This window comes from Pristiophorus japonicus, chromosome 13, assembly GCF_044704955.1.
Source record: "Pristiophorus japonicus isolate sPriJap1 chromosome 13, sPriJap1.hap1, whole genome shotgun sequence".
In the NCBI taxonomy this organism is placed as follows: Eukaryota; Metazoa; Chordata; class Chondrichthyes; family Pristiophoridae; genus Pristiophorus; species Pristiophorus japonicus.
Window position 1 is genome coordinate 86,459,025 of NC_091989.1, and position 20,004 is coordinate 86,479,028.

At 51.1% G+C, this 20,004-nt stretch overlaps 1 protein-coding gene across 1 annotated transcript in view; it reads left to right on the forward strand.

Annotated features, from left to right (window-relative positions):
* The window catches only part of LOC139278142 (putative sodium-coupled neutral amino acid transporter 8), a 116,002-nt gene that overhangs the window by 14,920 nt on the left and 81,078 nt on the right, over positions 1-20,004 (forward strand). Inside the window, exons 2-5 of the mRNA XM_070896798.1 lie at positions 7,601-7,799; positions 8,463-8,619; positions 16,774-16,875; positions 19,791-19,848. Coding sequence (XP_070752899.1) covers positions 7,601-7,799; positions 8,463-8,619; positions 16,774-16,875; positions 19,791-19,848 — 516 coding nt within the window. The remainder of the gene's footprint in view (positions 1-7,600; positions 7,800-8,462; positions 8,620-16,773; positions 16,876-19,790; positions 19,849-20,004) is intronic.

Genomic DNA, 20,004 nt, shown 5'->3' on the forward strand with positions numbered 1-20,004 from the left:
ACAACTGCAGCAATAATTTCAAAACAGGAAGGCTCCAGGAAGTGAAGGCCGACATGTGGCGGAGCTGGGTTGGAGATCGAGCCGACGGCCCGGTTCCGTCCCCTTTCAGTGACTGACATTTGCTGAGCTCCAGCGATAAGCCGAATGTTGCCGTAGACACTCGGCCCATTGATGGGCTGCGGCACTGCCCTGGACCAACACTGCCCCCTACTGCCCAACACGGCCCGGACACAGCCTCCCATTGGTCCTCGCTCACACCACAACATTCACCGCCATCAGCAACACTCCGCCATCATCACAATCGTTGAATGATACCCGGAGATGTGCCCCTTACACGGACACAATGTCCCCACCGTTACTGCCCAACCCCTCACCCCCGACCCCTCACCCCCGACCCCTCACTCCCGAGCCCTCATTCCCCAACCCCTCACCCCCGACCCCTCACCCCCAACCGCCCCCTCCCCCGACCCCTCACCCCCGACCGCTCACTCCCCAACCCCTCACCCCCGACCCCTCCCCTAACACCCCCAACTCATCCCCCTTGACCCCTCCTCCCAACTCCTCACCCCCGACCCCTCAACCCCCAACACGTCCCCAACCACTCACCCCAACCCATCACTCCCAACCCCTCATTCCCCAACCCCTCACCCCCAACCCCTCATTCCACCAACTCCTCACTCCCCAACCCCTCACTCACCACCTCCTCACTCCCCAACCCCTCACCCTCAACCCCTCATCCCCAACCCTTCCCACCAACTACTCACCTCCAATCCCTCCCCCCAAACCCTCACCTCGAACCGCTCCCCTCAACCCCTCACTCCCCCAACTCTTCCACCGCAACCCCTCCCCCAACCCCTCACTCCCCAACCGCTCCCCCTCAACCCTTCCCTCCCAATCCCTCACTCCCCAACCCCTCACGCCCAATCCCTCACCCCCAATCCCTCACTCCCCAACCCCTCACTGCCCAATCCCTCACTCCCCAGCCCCTCACTCCCCAATCCCTCACTCCCCAATCCCTCACTCCCCAATCCCTCACTCCCCAATCCCTTACTCCCCAATCCCTCACTCCCCAACCCCTCACTCCCCAACCCCTCACTCCCCAATCCCTCACTGCCCAACCCCTCACGCCCAACCCCTCACTCCTCACGCCCTCACTCCCCTACAAACACTCCCAGCACAGAAGGAGACTGTTTGGCCAGTTGATCCTGTGTCGGCTCCTTAAAGGAATGATCCCATTAGTCCCACTCCTTAGATTTTACCCATAACCTGCAGATTGGTCCCCTTCAGGAACATGTCTAGTGGCCTTTTGAAAGATGCAATTGATATGTTCCCCCCACCCTCAGGCAGTGTGTTTCACATCCCAACATCCCTCTGTGTGAAGACATTTCTCCCCATTTCCATCCAGTACATTTGTAGTCTGTGATCTCAAGTTGTCAGTCCAAATATTTTCTCCCTACTTATTCTATCAGACTCCCCATAGGTCCACCACTGGGGCTCCCCTTAACCTGTCATCTACAGAGAGCAATCACAGCTGCTCCAGCCTCTCCACATAAATTCACCCCCTCGTCCCTGGTATCATCGTGGTGACCCTGTGGTGACCTTGTGGTGCCCCTGTGGTGTCCCTGTGGTGACCCTCCTGTGATGACCCTGTGGTGACCCTGTGATAACCCTGTGGTGACCCTGTGATGACTCTGTGGTGACCCTCCTGTGGTGACCCTGTGATGACCCTGTGGTGACCCTCCTGTGGTGACCCTGTGGTGACCCTCCTGTGGTGACCCTGTAGTGACCCTCCTGTGGTGACCCTGTGGTGACCCTCATGTGGTGACCCTCCTGTGATGACGCTGTGGTGACCCTCCTGTGGTGACCCTGTGGTGACCCTGTGGTGACCCTCCTGTGGTGACCCTGTGGTGACCCTCCTGTGATGACTCTGTGGTGACCCTGTGGTGACCCTCCTGTGGTGACCCTCCTGTGGTGACCCTCCTGTGCACCCTCTCCAGGAACCTGACATCCTTCCTAAAGTGCAGTGCCCACCATTGTGCACCGTCTCCAGCTGAGGCCTTCTGTAAAGCTTTAGCATGACTCCTTGTTTTTTTATTGATAGAAAAATAGTATCATAATAACGTGCAGCACAGAAGGAGGCCATTTGGCCCATTGTGCCTGTGTTGGCTCTGTGACAGAGTTGTTGCATCTCCTGCACTTGCACGGGAAGGTGCCGTGGGAAGGGGAGAGGGTACTGGGGGTGACTGCGGAATGGACCAGGGTGTCGCAGAGGGAGCAGTCCCTTCGGAATGCTGAGAGGGGAGGGGAAGATGTGATTGGTGGTGGGATCATGCTGGAGGTGTCGGAAATGGCGGAGGATGATCTGTTGAATGTGGAGGCTGGTAGGGTGAAAGGTGAGGACAAGGGGAACCCTGTTGTGGTTCTGAGAGGTAGGGGAAGGGGTGAGAGCAGAGGTGCGGGAAGTAGAACAGACACGATTGAGGGCCATGTTAACCATGGCGGAGGGGAATCCTCGGTTGAGGAAAAAGGAAGACATGTCAGAGGTACGAATGTGAAAGGTGACGTCGTCAGAGCAGATGCAACAGAGGTGGAGAAACTGGGAGAATGGAATGGAGTCCTTACAGGATGTGGGGTGGGAGGAAGTGTAGTCCAGGTAGCTGTGGGAATCAGTGGGCTTGTAGTGGATACTGGTCGAAAGTCTATCCCCAGGGATGGAGACGGAGAAGTCGAGGAAGGGAAGGGCAGAGCTAGACTATGTGAAGGTTAGGGAGGGGTGGAAGCAAATGAAGGACATTTTCCAGTTCAGGGCGAGAGCAGGAAACAGTACCTCAGTTATGAGGAGCGTTTGGAAAAGTTAGGACTGTTCTCCTTGGAAAAGAAAGGTTTAGGGAGGGAGTTCCAGAGCTTGGGGCCCAGGCAACAGAAGGCACAGCCACCAATGGTTGAGCGATTATAATCAGGAATACTCAGGAGGGCAGAATTAGAGGAGCGCAGACATCTCGGGGGGTTGCGGCGCTGGAGGAGATTACAGAGATAGTGAGGGGCGATGCCATGGAGGGATCTGAAAACAAGGATGAGAATTTTGAAATTGAGGCGTTGCTTAACCGGAAGCCAATGTAGGTCAGCGAGCACAGGGGTTGGTGGGTGAGCGGGACTTGGTGTGAGTTAGGACACGGGGCAGCACAGGGGGTGAAGGGTGAGTGGGACTCGGTGTGAGTTAGGACACAGGGCAGCATAGGGGGTGAAGGGTGAGTGGGACACGATGTGAGTTAGGACACGGGGCAACCAAATTTTGGATCACCTCATGTTTACGTAGGGTAGAATGTGGGAGGCCGGCCAGGAGTGCGTTGGAGTAGTCAAGTCTAGAGGTAAGAAAGGTATGGATGAGGTATCATCTGCAAACTTCAAAATTGTACTCCCTCTCCTGAGATCCAGTTCATTTACATATAACAAGAAAAACAATGGTCCTAATACCAATCCCTGAAGGGCCCCACAGTGGACTTCTCCCCGTCAGAAAAACATCTGTTCACCACTACTCCCTGTCTTTTATCCCTTAAAGATTTGCATTAGCATTGTCATGGCGCCTTTCATGAGCTCAGGATGTCCCAAAGCGTTTTACAGCCAATGAAGTACTTTTGGAGTGTAGTCACTGTTGTAATGTGGGAATCGCGGCAGCCAATTTGCACACAGCAAGCTCCCACAAACAGCAATGTGATAATGACCAGATAATAGGTATTACACGAAGTGATAAATAACTCCCCTGCTCTTCTTCAACATAATGCCATGGGATCTTTTACATCCACCTGAGAGAGCAGACAGGGCCTCTGTTTAACGTCTTATCCAAAAGACGGCACCTCCGACAGTGCAGCACTCAAGTGGCAGTCTAGATTTTTATGCTTCAGTCCCTAGGGTGGATTTGAACCCCTAACCTTCTGACTCAGCGGCGAGAGTGCTGCCCACTGAGCCACAGCTTTCCTCAATGACTTAGTCACTTTTGTACACAAGTTACCACCATCCCTTTAATACTACGTGCTATTTTCTGAATAAGTCTGTTGTGAGACACTTTATCGAATGCCTTTTGAAAGTCTAAATATGCAACATCTGCCTTTATCAACCCTCTCTGCTACTCCAGCAAAGAATTCAATCAGGTTAGTCAGACATGATTTGCCTTTAAATCCCTGCTTACTGTCCTTTATTAATCTATGTTTCTCCAAGTGAGAATTAATTTTGTCCGTAAAGTTTCCCACCACGGACATTAGACTGACAGACCTGTAGTTGCTGGGATTACCCCTCTCCCCCTTTTTGAACAGGGGGGTAACATTTGCGATCCTCCAATCCTCTGCCACCACCCCCGTATCCAAGGAGGATTGAAAGATAGTGGTCAGAGCCTCTGCTATCTCCACCCTAGCTTCCCTCCACAACCCAGGATACACCCCTTCTGGACTGGTGACTTGTTGACTTTCAGTGATGCCAACATACTTAGCAACTCCCCCCTCTACTGTAACATAGACGTGGAATTCTGACATCCTGGCCCGTACGAAGTTTCTATGGACCCAGGGATGCAATGGAAAAGCCGGTTTTCAGCCCGCAATGGGCAGGCGCTGAAAACCGGCTTTTCCGATCTGTCAAGCTGGAGCTCAACAGATCTTCCGTATCTCAGGAGCGAGGACATTTGCACGGGCAAGTTTGCGGGATTTATGCTTATCGTGCCCGGCAAATGTCTTCAAAACTCTTGCGCCTGATAGAAGCAGGCGCATAGCCGACTGTTACAGGCGTTAGTGTTTTAAAACATATCAAAAACATGATTAAATTAAAATTTTAAAAACCATATTTATGTTAAAACCCCGCCCACTCAGGTAATGTTATTTTTAACCCTAACTTTTTTAAAAATCAGCAATTTTATTTTTTCTTTAAAAAACATTTCTAACTTTAATTTCTATTAGTGTATTATGTGAGGTGCTTTTGAAATGTTTCATATAGTGTTTGTGCGTTTTGGGGTTTTTCTCATTCATAGTAATAGGAGATTCGTAACTTACGAAACTCCTATTACTATGAATGAGAAAATACTTATCTGTGATTGGGTGTCCAGGACCACGTGACTCCTGCGGATGTCCCGACATGCACGCGCTGCGACACACAGTCACGAGAGGCCTCTGGACCGGGATGTCGAGCGGGCGCAGCAGCTTCAGGTAAGTGCGCATTTTATTTCTATTCTACAGTGCTTTGCCCGTGGGAAGTCCGCGAGAGGGATTTCTGAGCCATTAACTTCATCCTGTTCTTTTGTGCAGACAGATAAAGTCCTCATTCAATATCACGGTTATGCCCTCTGTCTCTGCCCCACCCTTCCTTCAACTATCTTTTTTACTTTTCATATATGTTTATAAAAGATTTTTGTGTTCTCTTTTACGTAATCATCTAACCTGCAGGTACAGCAGGCGGTGAAGAAGGCAAATGGTATATTGGCCTTCATAGCTAGGAGATTTGAGTATCGGAGCAGGGAGGTCTTACTGCAGTTGTACAGGGCCTTGGTGAGACCTCACCTGGAATATTGTGTTCCGTTTTGGTCTCCTAATCTGAGGAAGGACGTGCTTGTTATTGAGGGAGTGCAGCGAAGGTTCACCAGGCTGATTCCAGGGATGGCTGGACTGACATATGAAGAAAGACTGGATCGACTAGGCTATATTCACTGGAATTTAGACGAATGAGAGGGGATCTCATAGAAGCATATAAAATTCTGACGAGATTGGACAGGTTAGATGCAGGAAGAATGTTCCCAATGTTGGGGAAGTCCAGAACTAGGTTGTTGATGCCAGTTCATTCGATATATTCAAGAGGGAGTTAGATATGGCCCTTACGGTTAAGGGGATCAAGGAGTATGGAGAGAAAGCAGGAAAGGGGTCCTAAGGGAATGATCAGCCATGATCTTATTGAATGGTGGTGCAGGCTCGAAGGGCCGAATGGCCTACTCCTGCACCTCTTTTCTATGTTTCTATGTTTCTATGTTTCTATGTTTCTATGTTTCTATGTTTCTATCCTTTATTGTCCTTGAGAAGTGATGCTGGGATTTTCCCTGAACCGCTGCAGTCCGTGTGGTGAAGGTGCTCCCACAGTGTTTTTAGGGAGTGAGTTGCAGGATTTTGACCCAGCGACAATGAAAGAACGGCCGATATATTTCCAAGTCGGGTTGGTGTGAGATGCGGGTTTCGGAGATGCTGCCGAAGAAACCTTGGCAAGTTGCTGCAGTGCATCTTGTAGATGGTACACACTTTACCAAGATTTCAGAACTATAGAATCGTCACCTTCACTTGTTCCCAAAATCCACAGGATTTGAACTGAAAGTTTGGTGTGAGCTTGTCTTTATGCCTAATCTTTTGACCTTTGCCGGCGTACCACACTGAGCCCCTGGTGAGGGCCAAGGGATGGAGGTTGGACAGTCCCAATCCAATCACAATGGGCTTGGGACCACAGCCCCAAGCTGCCCCATAGGTCATAGCTCCCAGCTGGGGCTCAGTCACATTCTTCAGATTTGGGTCAGGAGGTTGTGGGTTCAAGTCCCAGTCCAGGGACTAGAACACATAATCTGGGCTACACTCCAGTGCTTTGCTGAGGGAGTGCTGCACTGTCGGAGGTGCCGTCTTTCAGATGAGATGCTATACCGAGGCCCCGTCTGCCCTCTCAGGTGGATGTAAAAGATCCCAGGGCACTGTTCAAAGAGCAGGGGAATTCTCCCAATATTTATCCCTCAACTAACATCTAAAACAGATGATCTGGTCATGTATCTCATTGCGGTTTGTGGGAGCTTTCCGTGCACTAATCACCTGACACGTTTCCTACATTACAACAGTGACTACACTTCATAAGTACTTCATTGGCTACAATGTGCCTTGGGGCATCCTGAGGTCATGAAAAGTGCTGAATAAATCTCGTTTCTTTCTGAATTTGGCTCTATTTGGCAACCTCAGTCATAGAGGATAAGGATGGTTCCTATTGGGAATGGGAAAACATGGAGTGATGAGAGAGGGAACTCTGGTCTGAGGTTGGGTCACTGGAGGATGCTTTGCCTTTACTGTGCTGTACCTGAGCAGGAACTGAAGCAGCATTGCTTTATTACCCAGCATTAACCACCGTACACAGCTCTACAACTATATTAAGTTGAACCTGTAAATCAAGTGCTCCTGATTAAAGGGGGCTCACTACAACTGACAAATTAAACTTTTGACGGTAACCTTAAATCAAATTAAAACATGGTTGCCGGGGATGATGCACTCCAGTCCCTCCGGTGCCCACCTCTCGTGGAAGGCCCCGTGCTCCACCTCCTGGGACACCCTGGCTCGGATGTAACCGCGGAAGAGAGGCAGGCAGTCGGGGTGAATGACCGCCCGCTGCCTGGACCGGCTGATGGCCGCCTTGGCCATGCCCAGGAGCAGTCCTACGCGGAGGCCTTCCGACCCGCCCGCTCCCCTCCGCAGAGGAGTGCGAGACTGAAGTGCAACCAGAATTTGAGGAGCAGCCCCTTCAAATATTGGAAGAGGGGCTGCAACCTCGCAGCTCCTCATAATACTGAGGCCTGGGCTAACAATGGCAGGCTTGTGTCTTTCAGGTTTCCCTCATCTTCCTCATCAGCGGGCTGGTGGTCCTGGGCTACTGTTCTTCAATCAGCAATCAGTCTACCTACCAGGGGGTGGTGAAGGAGCTGTGTGGCCCAGCTGTCGGGAGACTCTGCGAAATCTGCTTTGTCTTCAACGTCTTCATGATTTCGATCGCGTTTCTCGTTGTTGTGGAAGATCAGCTGAGCAAATGTGGGTGTGAGTCGGGCTTTGTTTGCGATTGCTCCCATTATTTAATCACCTCGAACTAATTGCTCAACTTATTCCTCAGCGGCAGCCGCCGTGCATGCGATAGTTTGGCCTCTCAGCCTTTCTCTTTCTGGCGGCACTTTGTAAAATGTCCATTTCATGCAGAGGACCAGGAGCAGGTCATTCAGCCCCTCGAGCTTGTTCCGCCAGTTAATGAGATCATGGCTGATCTGTACCTCAACGCCATTTTCCCAGCTTTGCTCCATATTCCTTAAAACACTCACCCAACAGAAACTTACCCATCGCAGTCTTGAAAGGTTCGATAGTCTCACGTCCACAGCCCTTTGGGAGCGAGTTGCAGATTACCAGCACCCTCTGTGTGAAACTGCCTCTTGATTCCCCTCCTGAATGGACTGGCTCTAAGATTGTGCCCCTTATTGTAGATTCCCCCACCAGAGAAAATTGTATTGCTGTCTCCACTCTATTAAATCCTGTAAACATTTTAAGCACCTCAATCGGATCAACCTTTGTTCTCCTTGGAGCAGAGAAGGTTGAGAGGAGATTTGATGGAGGGGCTGAACATGATGAGGGGTCTGGACAGACCGTGTGGCGTGGTAGCGACTGTCAGGGACGATCTCCCCACTGACACTCTGTGCTCTGTTCCAGTGTGTGACTCGATGGCGAACAACGGAACTACGTGGGAGGGTGTGGGAACGGCACGGTCCTGGTACACGGACCATCGGCTGGGCCTGTCTGCCATCTGCCTTCTGGTCATCCTGCCCCTATCGGTCCCCGAGGAGCTTGGCTTCCAGAAGTACATCAGGTACAGATACCCTATAGCGCGCCATCAATGTAATGCACTGTATTGGCTTGTACTTGGATTTACAATGGGGACTGGAAATTACGGCTATCAAAGGCGGTAAAAGCATCTCGGATGGGCAAGAGGAGATCGAGCACGGCCCCAAGGTCTGTGGGCGGATCTATATCTTAACTCCATCGACCCATCTTAGCTCCGTAACCCCTAACACCCTTGCCTAACAGAAACCTATCAAATCTCAGTTTTGAAATGTTCAAATGTCCCCCCGCCCCCCAGCCTCAACAGCTTTTTGGGGGAAGAGAGTTCCAGATTTCCACTGCCCTTTGTGGCACAACGGGTCTGATGATGTCAGCGATGATGCGTTTCCATATTTAAAGCAGCCTTGCATCAACTGATTTGAAGGTTGCTCGTGGAGGGTGCAAGGTGAATTGAGAGGACTCTGTGTTGTTCCAAACTTTATATAATGGATACTCAAAGGCTGCTCCCAGATTTAGTGATGCATCGCTGCATGGTCTGGTGGAGGCAGTGAGAGCAAGCAGCGAGGTCCAGTTCTCTGCAGATAGGCGCAAGAGACCTCCCAAAGACACCAAAAGGGCCTGGCTGGAGATATCAGAGGAGGTCAGTAGCAAGGATGTGGTCAGAAGGACCTGGATCCAGTGCAGGAAAAGATTCAATGATCTGATGACGTCAGGACAGGTGAGTGCAATGCCACACTCAGCTATATCCTGATGTGCCTGTTACCCCAATCCCATCACTCTGCCTCCCCAAGCCTAGGCCTGCACATCATACCTCACACCAACCTGTCTTCCAGGTCCATCCCTCACTCTCTATGTATATACTCACATCTCCATCTGACTAACCACTGACACGCACCTCATCCTAATGCAACCATAGCAAGTAACATCACAGGAGGAGGCCACTTGGCAATGCTACACCGCTCTCTCATAATCACCTTCTACAGATGCGGCCCATCCATTCTTGAGACGCATTCCATCACTCTCACTTGCAGGAGCAGAGAGCCCAGAACAATGTCAGAGGCAGAGAACCGGAGGTGGCCTTCCAATATTCACCCGACTGACACAGGCAGACGAGGGGGCCCTGAAGCTGCTGGTGATGGGAGACGGAGAGAGGGGACCTCCCAGCTACCTGGTGACAGAATTACATCTCAGACAGCCACATGGCATACAACAGTCACTCATATGGTGACTGATGTCAGCCAGTGAATGTTCATCATGTGCATCATGGTAACTTCACCCATTCTTATTATAACACTTGTAAATCATCTCTTTACTCTCCCACAGGCCTATGAGCTGCACCCACCCCCCCCCCCAGCCCTCGCCCACCCCCGCTGTCCAGCTGGAGGAGGACCACTCCTAGGGGAAGCTCCATTCTCTGAGGGAGCTCCGTCTGCAGACCCAAGCACCCAGCACTAGCGCAGATACACACAGCTCGGTGGGTGCTGTGCGGGAGAGGGGAGAGTTCTCACCTGGTGTCTCATGCTGTACAGGTGAGCAAGGGCGGAGGGTGGAGACGGGAACAGCAGTGGAGAGTGCTCACCACCGGAGGGCGCAGGACGCTCCCAGCTCTGCTCAGCTGCATGCAGACGCTGAGCATTGGGGGCCATCCAAAAAGAGGGCGATCCTGGCGGGGGGGGGAGCAGCAACAATTGCTGAGGCTCTGGCAATCTTTGCAGCCGCGATGTGTAAAAATGTGCAGAGAATGGAGGAGTCCATCTCCAACATGAGCAGCACCATGTCGCAGGCGATGGCGACGATGTGCTGGTCCATGGAACAATGCCCACCTGCACAGAGCAGCAAGCACCATCACACGAACACATGCTCGCTGCGGACACTCATAGCCCTCGTCTCCAGGAGGGATATAAATATAGACTTGGGCCCTCATGGCCCCACCGCTGTGCAGCAAGCTGCTCTCCAGCTCCTCGCTGGCAGGAGGTGTGGGTGGCCCAAGAGAGGGATGATGGAAGTGACGGCCCCCCACTCCTCCCCCTTGCCTCTCACCAGTCAGAGCCCCACATACTTCCTCGGATCTCGATGGCCGTGTTTGATCCTGTCGGGTATCACAGGCTCCAAAACCCAGAGGACATCCGCCAAAAGTGTCTAAGCAGGGAAGTGAGCATCCTGCCTCTATCGCTGCTCAAGCCACAGGGGTTGCACCTGGTAGAAACACGCAGAAAAGGGAAAAGGCACAAAAGTAGATGCACAAGGGTATGCACGTGGGTGTATGAACACATGTTTCAGTTATTTTTATGACATAGACGAATATATTTATTTGCACCATTTTCCGGTCTTGCCTGCTACCTGGGAAATGGCTTTGTCACTTAGAGTGAATGGTGAGACATTACGTAACCTCGAGCAATGGTGATTTGGGTGACGGGAATGGCTTAGTTAATTTAGGGATGCTTTACGTTGTTGCTGGGGTCGGGAGAGGGGCATAGTGCAGCATGTGGTTTAGTACAGCATGTGGCAGCCTTATGGATACATAGCAGCAATTTAAGTAAATCTGATCATGATGAGACCAACCCTGGCCTTGCGGACTGCAATGTACACTGCTGCTGGTGCATCTCCACCTCAGGTCCCTCCACCACCTCCTTCTCATCGTCCACCTTCTCTTCATCCTCTGCCTCCTTTGAAGATGCAGTGTGCTTTGCGCCTTGCTCCTCTTGCAGCTCCAATCCTCGCTGCTGTGCTATGTTGTGCAGTGCGCAGGAAACGATGATTCTGGAGACACTGGCTGGTGTTTACTGAAGGACTCCTCCAGACCTGTCAAGGCATCTGAAGCGTATCTTCGACATGCCGATTGTTTGTTCTATGATGGAGCTGGTGGACATATGCCTCTCATTATAATGCTCCTATGTCTCAGTACTTAGCCTCCTCAAGGGTGTCATGAGCTACGTCTTCAGTGGATAGCCCTTGTCTCCAAGCAGCCAGCCAGTACGTGTGTTTGAAGGTACAAAGGGCTGGTGGACACACGCAGCATGAAAGAGTCATGACAGCAGGCAGGGAATCTGGGGCACACACCATCATCATCGTAGGCAGTCCCTCGGAATTGAGGAAGACTTGCTTCCACTCTAAATATGAGTTCTTAGGTGGCGGAACGGTCCAATACGAGAGCCACAGTCCCTGTCACAGATGGGACATATAGTCGTTGAGGGTAAGGGTGGGCGGGACTGGTTTGCCACACGCTCCTTCCACTGTCTGCGCTTGGTTTCTGCATGCTCTCGGCGATGAGACTCGAGGTGCTCTTCCTCCACTTAGAGCGGTCTTTGGCCATGGACTCCCAGGTGTCGGTGGTGGTGTTGCACTTTATCATGGAGGCTTTAAGGGTGCCCTTGTAACGTTTCCTCTGCCCACCTTTGGCTCGTTTGCCGTGAAGGAGTTCCGAGTAGAGCACTTGCTTTGGGAGTCTCGTGTCTGGCATGCGGACAATGTGGCCTGCCCAGCAGAGCTGATCGAGTGTGGTCAGTGCTTCAATGCTGGGGATGTTGGCCTGGATGAGTACACTAACATTGGTGCGTCTGTCCTCCCAGGAGATTTGTAGGATCTTGCAGAAACATTGTTGGTGGTATTTCTCCAGCGATTTGAGGTGTCCATGTCTCTGAGCCATACAGGTGGGTGGGTATTACTACAGCCCTTTAGATCATGAGCTTGGTGGCAGTTTTGAGGGTCTGATCTTCAAACACTTTTTCCCTCAAGCAACCGAAGGCTGCACTGGTGCACTGGAGGTGGTGTTGAATCTCGTCATCAATGCCTGCTCTTGTTGATAAGGGGCTCCCGAGGTATGGGAAGTGGTCCACGTTGTCCAGGGCCGCGCTGTGGATCTTGATGACTGGGGGGCAGTACTGTGTGGTGAGGACAGGCTGGTGGAGGACCTTTGTCTTACTGATGTTTAGCGTAAGGTCCATGCTTTCGTACGCCTCAGTAAATACATCAACTATATCCTGGAGTTCAGCTTCTGTATGTGCACAGACGCAGGCGTCGTCCACGTACTGTAGCTCGACGACAGAGGTTGGGGTGGTCTTGGACCTGGCCTGGAGACGGCGCAGGTTAAACAGCTTCCCACTGGTTCTGTAGTTTAGTGCCACTCCAGCGGGGAGCTTGTTGACTGTGAGGTGGAGCATGGCAGAGAGGAAGATTGAGAAGAGGATTGGGGCGATGACACAGCCCTGTTTGACCCCGGTCCTCACGTGGATTGGGTCTGTAATGGATCCGTTGAATGTAATGGATGTAATGGCAGCAGCCAGGGAATGTGGGGCACACATGCATGATGCTGGTTTGATGGTTGCTGCTGAGCTGCACATTGAGGAAGCGGAAGCCCCTGCAGTTTACAAACACACCTGGGTGATGATGGGGTGTCTTCATGGCCACCTGTGTGCAGGTGATGATGCGTTGCGCGTGTGGGAAGCCAGCCAGAGCCACAAAGCTGAGCGCCCGCTCAGTAACACTGGCCTCATCAGTGGCAAAGTGGATATAATTGGCTGACTTTTCAAACATGGCGTTGGTCATCTGGGCGATGCGTCTGTGATTGGCCAACGGAGGTCCTGCAGTTGACTGCTGCACAACCCTGGAAGGAGCCGGAGGCGAAAAAGTTGAGTGCAGTTATGACTTTGACGGGCCCGGGTAAGGCCTATCCACCAGGTCCTTGGGGCAGCAGGTCTTGTTCCAGCAAGCTACATATGTTCACAATGACCTGGCATGATAGCATGAGCCTACTGAAGCACTGCTGCTCAGTCATCCTCTGCATGTATACCATGTGTTAGGGATATCGCCTCTGGCCTGGTGCAGTCCTGTGCTGACCCCCTCCTGTGCAGCATCGGGTCGTCGGTGTTGGGGCTCATCTTGGTCTGATTCTGAGGACCAAGGTGAGACAGTATAAGTGACACCCTTGATGACACCCAGGAGGATGCTCCTTGAATATCCCCATCCTCAATGATGGCAGAGCCCAGCACGTGAGTGCAAAAGACAAGGCTGAAGTGTTTACAACCAGCTTCAGCCTGAAATGCCGAGTGGATGATCCATATCGGCCTCCTCCTGAGGTCCCCACCATCACAGAAGCCAGTCTTCAGCCATTTCCACGTGATATCAAGAAACGGCTGAGCGCACTGAATACAGCAAAGGCTCTGGGCCCTGACAACATCCCTGCTGTTGTGCTGAAGACTTGTGCTCCAGAACTAGCTGCACCTCTAGCCAAGCTGTTCCAGTACAGCTACAACACTGGCATCTACCCGACAATGTGGAAAACTGCCCAGGTATGTCCTGTCCACAGAAAGCAGGACAAATCCTGTTATGTATTGAATAAAGCGATGTGACTGAGTACTGTAGACGTGAGTAAGTGTGACCTTAGTCTCTTTATTCCAACTCCAGAGTGCTGGTACAGCATGGGAGGCCTGCTTATATACAGTGCTCCCAAGGGATGCTGGGATCCCTTGAGACTCCAACTGATGCACCCTCTGGTGGCGGTAGAATGCTGGTTACATAGGGTTGCATACAAAACAAATCCAATCTGGCCAATTACCACCCCATTAGTCTACTCTCAATCATCAGCAAAGTGATGGAAGATGTCGTCAACAGTGCTATCAAGTGGCACTTACTCACCAATAACCTGCTCACCGATGCCCAGTTTGGGTTCTGCCAGGACCACTTGGCTCCAGACCTCATTACAGCCTTGGTCCAAACATGGACAAAAGATCTGAATTCCAGAGGTGAGGTGAGAGTGACTGCCCTTGACATCAAGGAAGCATTTGACCGACTGTGGCATCAATGAGCCCTAGTAAAACTGAAGTCAATGGGAATCAGGGGGGAAACTCTCCAATGGCTGGAGTCATACTCAGCACAAAAGAAGATGGTTGTGGTTGTTGGAGGTTAATCATCACAGTCCCAGGATATCGCTTCCTCAGGGCAGTGTCCTCGGCCCAACCATCTTCAGCTGCTTCATCAATGACCTTCCCTCCATCATAAGGTCAGAAGTGGGGAGGTTCGCTGATGACTGCACAGTGTTCAGTTCCATTCGCATCTCCTCAGATATTGAAGCAGTCCATGCCCGCATGCAGCAAGACCTGGACAACATTCAGGCTTGGACTGATAAGTGGCAAGTAACATTCTCACCACACAAGTGTCAGACAATGACTATCTCCAACAAGCGAGAGTTTAACCACTGCTCCTTGACATTCAACGGCATTACCATCAACATCCTGGGGGTCACCATTGACCATAAATTTAACTAAACCAGCCACATAAATACTGTGGCAACAAGAGCGGGTCAGAGGCTGGGTGATCTGCGGCGAGTGTCTCACCTCCTGACTCCCCATAACCTTTCCACCATCTACAAGGCACAAGTCAGGAGTGTGATGGAATACTCTCCACTTGCCTGGATGAGTGCAGCTCCAACAACACTCAAGTATCTCGACACCATCCAGAACAAAGCAGCCCGCTTGATTGGCACCCCATCCACCACCTTCAACATTCACTCCCTCCACCACCGGCGCACCGTGGCTGCAGTGTGTACCATCTACAAGATGCACTGCAGCAACTCGTCAAAGCTTCTTCGGCAGCACCTCCCAAACCCGTGACCTCTACCACCTAGAAGGACAAGGGCAGCAGGCGCATGGGAACACCACCACCTCCACGTTCCCCTCCCAGTCACACACCATCCTGACTTGGAAATATGTCGCCGTTCCTTCATCGCCGCTGGGTCTAGATCCTGGAATTCCCTCCCTAACAGCACTGTGGGAGCACTTTCACCACATGGACTGCAGCAGCTCACCACCACCTTCTCAAGGGGCAATTAGGAATGGGCAATAAATGCTGGGCCTTGCCAGTGACGCCCACATCCCGAGAACATAAAAAGAATGTAGTATATGGCAGGTAAAGTGGAGGGCAGAGAGCCAATCACTCAGTGTTGTGACAGTGAGCAGCAATTTGGTGAGAGAAGCTTTCGAGCTTTCAGACATGACCCGCAAACTGCTGACACCTAAATCTGTGGACAGGATGGAGTGAGCAGGAGCCTTCCCATTGGGAATGTAACGGAGTGTAATGTTGCAGTATTTATGAGCGTTTCCCAGCTCTCAGTGAATGGACTCTCCTCCACAGGCCAGCTTCCGGAGCTGCGTGTATCTCACGCTCCAGCAGTAAACCTCAAAACCTGCCATTGAACCCCTCCTCAGGGTCTCTCAACAAGCAGTGGATGATTTGATTGAGGCCGCTCGCTCCTGCCGATCACAGCCACCCGAGTTAAATGCGTGAGGCAGCGGCATGGCCACCGGTTCCTGATTCGCTGGGAATTCCAGGGGTTTTACTGCTGACCCGTCCCCAAACCCACCACTCGGCAATGGGGACATTCCGGCCTGTGTGTCTGTGTGTGTGTGTGTTGTCAGCGTGTCTGAGCAAGTGTCTGGGAGTCTGTGTGTGTCTCACAGTGTCTGAGCATGTGTCTGGGAGTCTGTGTGTGTGTCTCACTGTGTCTGAGCAAGTGTCTGGGAGTCTGTGTGTGTGTCTTACTGTGTCTGAGCATGTGTCTGGGAGCCTGTGTCTGTGTGTGTCTCACTGTGTCTGAACATGTGTCTGGGAGTCTGTGTGTGTGTCTGAGCAAGTGTCTGGGAGTCTGTGTGTGTGTCTTACTGTGTCTGAGCATGTGTCTGGGAGCCTGTGTCTGTGTGTGTCTCACTGTGTCTGAGCATGTGTCTGGGAGTCTGTGTGTGTGTCGCTGTATCTGACCATGGGCACTGTGTGAGGGTAGGATTGCGTCTGACTCTGGTTCCCAGATAATGTTGTCAGTCTCAGGAATGAATGTGGCCTCTCCTCAGCTTATCTCACTGTTCTCGGGGGCATAGTCTCAGAATAAGGGGCCGCCCATTTAAAGTGGAAATGGGGAGGAATTTGTTCTCCAAGAGGGTCATGAATTTTTGGAATTCTCTGCCCCAGAGAGCTGTGGAGGTTGGGTTATTGAATATATTTAAGGTGGAGATAGACAGATTTTTAAATGCTAAGAGAATCAAGGGTTATGAGGAGCAGGCGGGGAAGTGGAGCTGAGTCCATGATCAGATCAGCCATGATCTTATTGAATGGCAGAGCAGGCTCGAGGGGCCAAATGGTCGACTCCTGCTCCCATTTCTTATGTTTTTATATTCTCTTTTCCCTCCCTTAGTATCCTGGGGACTTTTGCAGCCACATATTTAACAATTATGGTCGTTGTGAAGTTCTACCTGATGAAGGATTCTGCATTGCTCCCAGAATATCACAGCTCCAGGTAAGACGCCAGGCTGTTCCGTCCAGTGAGATTAGTGGGGCAATCCACGAGACATGGGGATTATAACGGTCACATTTAGAGGGAATGTCCTGGTACCGGCGATGTCAGCTCATCACACCAGCTGCATGCCCAGAGAATCACATTGTAACGCAACAGAACATGCTCTAATCTTAATAGGCTCAAGTTTCCCCAGTGATTTGCGACGTTTTTTTGGAGCAGGTTGCTCTTTTTGGCCTAAGTTGAAAAACTACAGTTTCCCCGATCAATTTGCACCAGCGTAACTCAGTTAGTTATCATTTTTTTAGGTCAGTTTTTTTTCAGCCAAAATGGTCGTAACCAGCCACCTACGCCAATTCTGGCCATTTAGGGAAGTTTGGCCAGCTGAGAGCTACTCCAGTTGTGCTTAGGCCAGCCTATGTGACCGCTGCAGAAAAACCTTTTGGAGAGTTAAGGAAATCGGCGCAGCTGATGCCCGGACACACTAAAAGAATTGAAAAACACATAGCAGCAACTTACCTCCAACCACGCCCAACCATTCTCAGTCCCCGGTTCACACACAGACACAGAGAGCAAGTGTGAGAGAGCGAGAGAGAGAGAGAGAGAGAGAGAGTGGATCGGCAAGCTCTTCGGGTGGGGTTGGAGGTAAGTTGCTGCTATGTGTTTTTCAATTCCTTTAACATGTTGGGAGCTGGCTGTATGCTTCACTTTGCAGCCTCAGCTCGCATTGTGTCCCTGGTTACCATGGCAGCCTGATCTTTTTGGCGCAGATCAAGTCTCCACCCCCAAAACTAAAGGTCGGGTTATGCCAGGCCAAAATGAAGAAATCCAAGGGGGAAACTTCGAATAATTTTTTTCTGGTGTATTTAGGCCCCCAAAAAATCAGCCGTAACTCTTCAAGTACGCCAAAAAAATGCTTTGAGGAAAATTTGAGCCCATTATCTCTACACATTGTGAAGCTGTACAGATTCGTGTTGATGGCTGTTTTCAGTTCTGACACAGCATTAGAGCATGTGTTATCTTAATCATTATAGACTAATCCTGGGAGAGTCTGGTTTTATTTCCACTGATATTTGCCCCCACAAGGGATCTAAATGTAATGGCGTTGATCAAGTGGTCGATTGCCTCACAGAGTGGTGCAGTGCATAAGACATGAGCTGCCGAAAACCTGGGTTTAACATGACAACACAGGAACAGGAGCACACAATTCACCTCCTCGAGCCTGATCCTCCATTCAATTAGATCATGGCAGATCCAGATCTGAACTCTATCTACCCGCCTTGGTTTAATACCCTTGTCTGACAAAAATCTATCCAAAATCCACACCGACTGATGTTCTGTATCTGACACGCCACGTAGTACATTGGTCCATTCAGTACACACAATGCACCAGTCCCAGTCCAGCCTGGGGAACGATGGAGTGAAAGGAGAGAGTGGGTGGCAGGGAGAGGCCTGGGACTAGTTGCTTCTACATGTGATAATCGGGGCCAGTGGGGTCGATCCTGATTTTTAGCGTTTGCTGGTTTTCACGGTTGACCTGCATGGGGACAGCAGCAAAAGGAACGTCTGTATAACTAACAGGTCATAGGCCAAAGTGCAGGAGATGGGTCGAGACCAGGGTCACAGTCTGGATTGGGCTGGTGAAGATTGAATAGATTGCTGACCTGGAGTGGGGTCATTATAACCCAAGCTGACAGGACCAGGCAGACTGCCCAGTTTTACTCCCCAGTGAATTCCGGGGCTGTTCGCGTCTGTAATATATATAGCTTCACCCAGTGGGCTACTGTGTCATTGCAGCCATTGCTGCTTACAACAATAAAGAGGGAACAGGTCACCTGACTATCAGCCATCTTACAGCCTGTGTGTTTGTGAGGTCACACCGAAAACATAACAGCGTGTCATTGTGCAGCTTTGTGTCACCTGAATGCAGCTCTCAGTGAGTATAGGCACAGGATTGGCATTGCCTGGCATTGATCGGGAAAACTTCCGGCAGTGCTTTGGTGTGGGTTGTGGAAAATGTCAATGTGTTGCATTGTGGGATGGTCTTCGGAGGCAAGGCCTTGGGGGACCATGCTGGGACAGAGTAAGGGCATCCAACCATGCTGCATTTGGCCTATCAGTGCTTGAGGGGCCCAAAATGGAAAGAAAGACAGACTTGCAATTTATATAACTCCTTTCACAACCTTAGGATGCCCCAAAGCACGTTAGAGTCAATGAAGTACTTTTGAAGTATGGTCACTGTTCTAATGTGGGAAAGGCGGCAGGTAATTTGCACACAGCAAGCTCCCACAAACAGCAGTGTGATAATGACTAGATAATCTGTTTTAGTGACATTGATTGAGGGATAAATATTGGGCCCAGGACACCAGGGATAACTCCCCTGCTCTTTTTGGAAATAATACCATGGGATCTTTTACCTCCACCCAAGAGGCTAGACGAGACCTCAGTTTAACGTCGCATCTGAAAGACAGCACCTCCGACAGTGCAGGGCTCCTTCAGTACTGTACTGGGAGTGTCAGCTGAGATTTTGTGCTCAAGTCTTCTGGAGTGGGGCTTGAACCCACAACCTCTGGACTCAGATGGGAGAGTGCTGCCCACTGAGCCAAAGCTGACACCCAATGAAAAGGGCTCCATCTGCTGGCACCAATGTTCCTCAGCTTCGACAAGCCCAAAATCCTCACCAGAAGGTTTTCTGCAATAAATAGGAAAACTACCGAGTGAAGTGGATTCCCCGGTGAACCTAACTGTTGAGTGAGCCCATGAACAGTCGATGGGCCTCGGGGCCTCCTTGCTGGTGATAAACTGTAGCTTACACCCCATGAATTGTGCATCATGTAAAAAGGTAGGAGACGTATATCGCACTTCCCGTGTTCCTACCAGTCACTCACGTTAAGCACCATTTTGTTTCTGTCCATCAGTGTTTCTTCATGGGCGGCCATGTTCACAGTCGTTCCGACCATCTGCTTTGGATTCCAGGTAAGGGAGCAGCGGTTGATGGTGGCTGAGAGGTTCTGGTTCTGTTCCATCGATCGCCGATAACGTATGTTCCAGTGGGGTTTACTTCTGCCGATGATAGTTCTGAACTCCACATTCTCCATGCTTTCCACCATTAGCTCCTTGGGACGAGGGCCC